Here is an 8475-nt window from a genome sequence, read left to right as displayed (position 1 = left end):
ATGTCACATTTTAAATGGATGTTAATGGTCTCCCCCTTTGGTGGACCGATCTTCCTCGCATTACAGATTAAGTCAAACTTTCCTTGGTACCATGTCTGGGGTTGGGCAATTTGTGACATTGATTTCCCTCTTTGGAATGTAGTAGACTAATGGCTCTCAACCTTTTCTTTACTACAGACCCCCCTTTAAATTCCTTTTGTAGCCACGGACCATGGCCATGGACCACCAACTTAATGCAAGGTTTAAATCATAACATTTCTTCAAGACTTTGCGGACCACAGGCTGAGAACCACTGCAGTAGACTGATTGAGTAGCATAGCATATACCACTGCTTGGCAGATCTGCTCCTAACATATACATATGGGCACATTATACAACCAATGTACACATCCATACTTCAGCTAGAAATGAGAACACATCTTGGGTTCCTTACCACCCTCACACTGATGAGTTAGGGAGCAAAGGTTCAGCTTTGAAAGGGAGGAAGGGGTTGAAATGTGTTGTCTTCTTCTGTGATAGAATCTACCACGGATAATGACTTGTAATACTCATCTTCCCAATCCAGCACTTTTATTTGACTAAAGAAAATCAAAGCAAAAAAAGCATTACAAAGAGCACATCAGATTTCTAGCTATTTTTGTTTAATTGGTACAAGAAATGCCTTGGTCTGAGAGGAGGAGCAAACATTAATTTTGAGGTGGATATCTAACAGAGGCTGCTGAAGAATCTAGCTTTTCTAGAGGACCTGAGCTCATAGCATTTCTCACAGCAGCAAATCTGCATTCTTCTGGATGCTCTCTCAGCACGATAGAAAGTTCTGGCTTTGATTTATAGTAATCTCAGATTTTAATTAGGTGATTTGTACTCTCAGGTAGACATGAATCTTCACCGTACCATTTACTTAGGTGGGAGAGCCCTGGGAAAACCCATTTTGATCTCTACTCTGATATATACTATAGATATAGAACCTAATCTCTGATTATTATATCGGTAAAGAGCATAAGAAGCACAAGAATAGCTCAGATACTTCTTATTTCATGAAAGATAAAGTCATCAATGGCTTCTATCATCTCCTGAAGGAGGATACCTCTTTAACACCAGTTGCTGGGAAACACATGTGGAAGAGAGCTACTGCTCCCAAGTTCAGTTTATGGACTTCTTAAAAGCAGCTGGTTGGCTTTATGATCTCAGCCACCAGATCTTTTCTTATATCCAGTTAGGCATTCTATCATCCATCAAGAATCTGTTTATGATGTATTTTCAGTAACATCTTCGAGCATAATAAGACTTTATTCTAAGACTAAAGTTGTTCCTTTGACATCCATGACAAAACTTCCAAACAGTAACGTAAGGCCTAATGTGCTTACACTGATAACATAATTTAACATTTGTTTGTTTGGATAGTTTAAGTTTGATGGACAAGTTCTAGGGAACTACAAGTAGCCTCCATTCATGCTGACAAGATGCATCATATGTTTCATGTAAGTTTTTCTGACAGTTTAGGAGACTTTCTTGGTTGGTCTGGCATTTGGAATAAAAGTGATTATATCAAGGAAGAAAACTGGATAATTAGATAATTAGATAAGTGCTAAACCTTGTAGGAGTAAAATGAAGCCATTTTTATTAAAAGCGTTTAAACACATATATGCCTGTGATACATTCCTACAAAGGGAAATCACAAGATAAACTTAAAGCACAGTCTATTTTTGATTTGGCTATTTGGGACTCAGGCTAAACTATGGTCATGTGTTTAGCATGCTTTATTCTGCCTACTTTGATTCTGGTATTGCCTTAAATAATGCAGAGGCCATTACATCATGATTTTCCCTACCAAGAAAAAAAATAAATCTCTTTTTAATGTGGTCTTTCTCAAGCCTTCAGGTCTTCTGGGCTATACTGTTCAGGATTTCCAGCCCGTGTGTTCAGAGATGTAGCTCAACATACTTAGTAGCATAATGCTTGTCACCATAATAATAAAATGAATGCCACATTAAAAAAAGCAGCCCTTGCACAAGAGCCAAGAAAGAATAGCCAAGAACTGCTCTTTGTGGAAAGATATGACCTTCCTTCTTATCTTTCCCCCTCTGGCTAGTTTATGCTTGGATCAGGAAGATTTCTGAACTGCTGTCCTTCCTGTCATGTCTGGGTTCACAGTTTGTAGCTCTTTACTTTGACAAGAGCCATCACTGGCTACTTTTAGCAAATTCATTGTGAGACGAACTGCCTGTATTTTGCTGAGAAGCATATTTTCCCCCAGGAAAGACCGTTTCCCCCCCCCCATGTGTCTACAGCTCACATTAAACGCACACTTTCCTTTTGCCTCAGTAGCAAAATGCCCACAGCTGCTATAAAGAGAAAGAAGCTTGCTGTTGATTTTCAGAAATGGCTCTAGAAAGTTTGTGCCTTTCCTGTAATCTCACAAAGGATTTCTTCTGTTTACTGTTGCTTAGAACTAAGAAGATGGATATTTACCCAAGTTTTCTTGGCTTCCTTTTGCTCCCTTGATATCCTAGAGTTCCCTGTGGAGAGGGCCAAGAACACACAGTCAAAGCAGAGCAGCAAGTCGTTAATTTTTAATTCAAAGTGATTTTGTGTTGAATGCAAGCAGATGCTGATAATATCAGAAGTCACAGCATAATTTTTTTGATCAAAGGGCTCAAGCGAGCCTGATGAAGCATGCATCTTGCTCGTCTTTGATAAACCACATCAATTATTCACCGTGAAGGCAGACATCCTGACATGAAAGCAACAGATAAAGAGCATAAGCACATGTTCAAGACGAGAGCTGAAGAACTCTGGGGTGGGAGTGGGGAGAGGGCACTGGGGTGGGGTGGAGCTGGTAGGCTTAGAACAGGTATTAATACCAGCATTATTAATGGGAAACAAAGAGAGTAAAACAGCTGTATGGCCACTTTGAACTTACATTTAACTGGTTATAATATATGTTATCCTCGGGGCTATTCAGCACTTTGGGCTGCTGACATCTTCGACGGGGTGGTTTCTGCTTCTGTTCAAGGCAGTTTTCTGAAGGTAAAAAGAGATAAGTCTAGTTTTAGATCTTGGCAGGGCCAAGTATTGCAAACAACTTTCTATCGGGGAGTCAAAAGAATTCTTTCTTCTGTTATACACATTTCTGATTTACTAACTTGGCTCATTTTCAGATGTCAGTAGAAAAGTAAGGATACTGGGCACATTGGAAATGTTAAAAAAAATGCATTAATTTGCTTTATTCCATACTGAGATGTTCGGAGCAAAACACACCCGTGCATCTTTGAATTGACATGGGATAAGAACTATAAATAACATTGCTACTTATTAAGCAGTAAGCTATGATACCTGTCATCACAGGCACAGAAGTGAAATTTAAGAAGATACAAAGAAGGCATGTATTTGTAGCTTTGTAAGAATGTCAGGAGTAAATCTTCAGCTGGTACAAAATGCGGCCATGTGGCCACCTTTAGGCACCCGAAGGATGTAATACCTCTGCTGCACATTGCATTGGGTACTGGTCTGCTTCCAAGTCCAATTCAAAATGTTGGTTACAACCTTTAAAAGTCCTACATAGCATATGGGGCCTGGTTACCTACAAAACCCTCTTCATCCCTTTACATCTGTTCGCCCTACCTGGTCAGACAGGGGAGGTATATTGCGGATCCCATTAGCAAAATAATTCTGATTGGCTGGGTCCAAGAAGAGAGCCTTCTCTGCTCATGCCATGTGGAAACACTGCCCCTGAAGGTGAGGTGGGCCCCCCCACTCTCTTGGCCTTCCATAAAGGCATAAAATCATGGTTCTGCGCGCTTCTTAAATATGATCAATAATAAATGCATGACAGGTTTGTTTTTCAGTATTTTGGAATCATACCTCTGAAAAATTCATAGCTTTACTACTATATCACCGAAACAGTGGCACATTGGAAAATTAAAATGCAAGAATACATTTTGGTGATCTAAAGATTGCTTTCTGTTCCTTTTTTAATAAAACATTTTAAAACTGTAAGTCTGCAGCAGTATAACAATTAATCAAGAAAGTGGCATTTCATGACACGGCAACAAGAACTACAGACAAAAACTGTGCTGCTGGATCAAAGGAATGATTTTTGCAACAATCAATTTCAAATAACAAAATTAGAACATGGCAGTGTTGCCCATTTATTGTTTGATTTCACAGGTAAACTGTTTTTAAATGAATGCAAAGGAAAAATGTAAAGTGAAGTAGCTAAGTTACAAATACCAACACAAAGACACCAAAGGGTTATTTCCTACTTTTGTGCAAACCTCAAAAAAAGACACAACAGTTTCATCAATTCAATTCAGTTGAGTCAATTCATTAAAAAATGTGTTGCACACATATTGAAGCATTTCTGAAATATTTTCAAAGTATGCAAAGTCGTATTGTTTTGTTCCTTCCAAACCTCAATGTTATTTCATACAAACATCAACAAATCGAATTTCTGCAGTGCAGCAAAATGTAGATACTCTTTTTAAAAAGTACACATGAGCTGCAGTTCCTCTTCCACATCAGCGATTCCCAATTTTGTAACTTCCAAGTTCCAGAGCTCCTTTATCTTCATGGCTATTGCTGAGAATTCTGGGACTTGAAGTTCTCCCATCATCTGGTAAGAACCCATCCTCCCCCTCACCCCCCATCACAACAGATAAAGTTTCTTGGATGAGAAACTAAATTTCTTCTTCTTCCTCAAGGAAAAAACAGTCCAGTTGCCTTTTGAGAAAGCACTTTTGACACAGCTATGACCTGGATGACTCAGAATCTCCACAGACATACAGATCTTAGCAGATTTTGTCTCCTAGTTCAACATCAAATAGCAACCTAGCAGACAGCTGTCCATCCTCTGCTTGAACACCTCCAAAGAAAGGGGAGCTCAGCCCAGCCCACTACTGAGTGTGTATCATTCTGAATAATGGCTGCAGTGTCAAGCTATAGCTATTCTTAGCAAATCTTTGCACTGAATTTTATTCCTGAACTCCAAGCCTTTTTAAAACTTTACTGTAAACTGTTTCATGATGTGGCTAAAGAGGAAGCATTATGTAAATTTATTGAACAAAAATAATAACTTGCACTTTGTGTAAATGTCTCTTGTATTCCTAACTATGTGAATGACCACCCCATATGCTTTGCAACCACATTCCAAGCCAGGACCCTAAAAAGCCAAGAGTCAATTGCATTTGTTGAAACCTTCTCTGCTCATTTATCTGTTTTGCAACTGTTGCTGCCATTTTGTGAGCAATGTTTTTTTTTGTATCAAAATGATAAACTGAGAGCAGAAAGCACTGTTCTCATTCTGATAGAGTTTTGGACCTAATCACACATGTCAATCATTGTGGTGAGGAATTCAAACCCAAAGTAGATAATGCTTTCTGCAGTGGTATTTTGTGAGTAAAGGTAATATCGCTCCAAAAGCAGGAGCAGGATTGCCACTGCTAGTTAATTTTATCCTTATTTTGCCCTATTTGCAGCTTCTTAACAAAATTACAAAGATGTCACACACCCACTTCTCTGAATAGGAAATTTTGATATAAAAGCACTGCAGTTTTAAAAAATTCCTTTAAGGCTTATTGCTTTAAGATTATAGTGAAGAGATTTATGCTAAAGCTTTAAGCTGAAATTTTGCTTAGTAGACTGAGACATTTCTGTATGATAACATGTTAAAAATAAAAAAATAAATATAACTTCGAGAAATATTCTGTTTCTTCTACCAACATGTAATAAAAGTTTGTAAGAATGACAAATTAGGGACAGCAAATAGGAGCAGGAGAAATGAAAAAGAATTAGCTTCCAACACTCAGTATGTCTTTCCTACAATATTGTTGATATTACTGTAACTCTAGTTCATATTCAAGTTGCTATACAAGTTAATATTCAAATTGTTAATATGCAAGTTGTAATATTCAATTACTTTATTCCTTATTTGGCCTGTTTATAGACCAGGGGTAGGCAACCTTGGCTCTTTTATGGCTCGTGGACTTCAACTCCCAGAATTCCTGAGCCAGCATGGCTCAGCTTGGAAACCTCTCTCTTTCCCCTCAGCGTGGCTGGCTCAGGAATTCTGGGAGTTGAAGTCCACGAGTCATAAAAGAGCCAAGGTTGCCTACCCATGTTATAGACCAAGAAGCGTCTATCCCCCATTTTGGCAGTCTCTGAATAACAACTTGAATTCAGCCATAAAAGACCAGCATTTATTACCTTAAATTAGTCATTATCCAATTTAATTATTGGAAACATCTTCCTAATAGTCTTATGTCAATGAAAGAGATAATGTATCTTCTTTTTAAAACCCTCAGGTTTTGTTCTAGAACGCATTACAGGCGAACAATTGACAGGTGAAAAATTGTATTTCCTGAATAATAATAAAAGAACAATAACAGGATATGCCATATTTTCAAAACAGACATGCTTTTTCTGTATCTTGCACATTAAACTGACAACTTTATATTTATTGAATTGCATTGAATATTTTATTTGGGTAAGTGTGATTATATACACAAGGAATTTGTCACCGGTACAGTAGTCTCAGTGTACATGCAAAGGAACAGAATAATGATAATCACAATAATAATAACAATAAGAGGGGAAATGTAAGAAAGATAATAAGAAGGATAAATAATAATACTACAGCCCTACTACATGGGTAAATATCCTTGGACATAAGACAGTACGGTGGGAATTAGGTGTTTGGCAGTGTGATGACCCAAGGGAAAAAACTATCTCTGTGTCTAGTTGTTTGGCTTGCAATGCCCTTTAGGGGCATCCCAAAGTGAGGAGTTGAAACAGTTTATGCCCAGGGGTCTGCAGATATCTTCTCAGCCCTTTGACCTGCACAATATACAGGTCTTCTATGGCAGGCAGACTGGTTGCAATTGTTCTTTCTGCAGTCTTAACTATCTGTTGGAGTCTGTACCTGTCCCGTTTGCTTGCTGTACCAAACCAGACAGTTACAGAAGTACAAATGACAGACTCAATAATTCCTCTGTAAAACTGCATCAGCAGCTCTTGGGGCAGTCTGAACTTCCTGAGGTAACGTAGGAAGAACATTCTTTGTTGTGCCTTTTTAATGATGGTTCTAATATTAAGTGTCCATTTCAAGTCCTGGGAGAGTATAGAATCCAAAAATTCAAAGGACTTTACTGCTGATACTCTGCTGTTGAATATGGTAAGAGGTGGTAAAATAGAAGGGCTCCTCATAAAATCCACTCTCATCTCTATACTTTTAAGTGTATTCAGCTCCAGATTGTTACGGCTGAATCACAGAGCCTGTTACTCAACCTCCTGTCTATATGCAGCTCATCACCATCTCGAATGAGACCAATGGCTTTTTCTTTTCTTTTCTTTTCTTTTCTTTTCTTTTCTTTTCTTTTCTTTTCTTTTCTTTTCTTTTTTCTTTCCTTCCTTTCTTTTTTCTTTTTTCTTTTTCTTTCTTTTTTCTTTCTTTCCTCCCTCTCTCTCTCCCTTTCTTTCTTTCACTATAAATTGAGATGGTTTTTTATCAGTGAATACAACCATAACATGTTATGGTCCAGAAACTATCATGAGATTCTATTTTAAAGGTATTTATTAAGTTTAGGAACTAAAAACCAACACAACAAACATTATGAACACTGTTATGATTTGAAATTAAAAAGCAACATATTAAGGACCTTTTTGAAGGGGTCAATTAGCTCACCTGATTGAAACATGAATTATTGAGTATACAATATGAATCTTAGTTAATTTACTCAAATAACTGAGTGATTCTCTACTCAGGGCTCAGAAGATCATCAGTGTTAGTTTGAACTGCTAATGTTTCAGAAAGCCCAGCCAATGTAGAGAATTGGTGGTGGTAGTGAGGAATAAAGGTGAGATTTTTTTAAAAAAATCTAAGAAATAAATCAGGAAATGTCCAGAGAGTCAACAAAGCCTGTTAATAAATTACTGCATATGTTGGTGGTCCAAATGAGACACATTATTTAAACTGGAACGTCTGCTTGAGTGATTCAGAATTTGTGTAGGCATCAGAGATATTGTTTATTTTGACCTCCTTTAAGTGTCCCAGACAGCGTATGACCAAACTGAGAGCAGTCCCTGGGGGTGATATTTTGGCTTTTCTCAGCAACACTGTTCTATAGGAAAGGAGAGGGAAAAGGAAGGAAATATAGCATTCCAAACTCCTGTGGCCTCTGATGAAAAATTTCCCCTTCGGTTCCTTCTGCCCCCTTGGTTGCTTCACTCTTCTCCTGTTTCCCCCTCCAGTATCTCTTTCCTTTCCCCTCTCCCCTCTACTCTCTGTCTTCCATTTTCTACAAAATGGACTTTTCATGTCTGCTGTCCTATTTTGTTTTCTATCATCAGAAGCAGGCAAAGCCCATCATTAATCCTTTACCTCCACCCACCCTTTCTTCTCTTTGAATATCATTCTCCCAGCTTAAAAGAATGGAAATTGGGAAGAGAATAAAGTAGGGGAAGAATTTAACTTTCTTT

General features: G+C 38.0%; 1 protein-coding gene across 1 annotated transcript in view; it reads right to left on the bottom strand.

The window, feature by feature from the left end:
* Positions 1-466: 466 nt before the first annotated feature.
* MYO3B (myosin IIIB) overlaps positions 467-8475 on the bottom strand; it is a gene marked incomplete at both ends in the record, with an annotated part of 400700 nt that continues 392691 nt past the window's right edge. The window contains 3 exons of the mRNA XM_083368004.1: positions 467-578; positions 2473-2519; positions 2924-3024. Of these exons, the coding sequence (XP_083224130.1) occupies positions 467-578; positions 2473-2519; positions 2924-3024 (260 nt within the window). The remainder of the gene's footprint in view (positions 579-2472; positions 2520-2923; positions 3025-8475) is intronic.

Source organism: Vipera ursinii (assembly GCF_947247035.1).
Source record: "Vipera ursinii genome assembly, chromosome: 1".
Taxonomy (NCBI): Eukaryota; Metazoa; Chordata; class Lepidosauria; order Squamata; family Viperidae; genus Vipera; species Vipera ursinii.
This window is presented reverse-complemented; position numbering and strand designations above follow the sequence as displayed.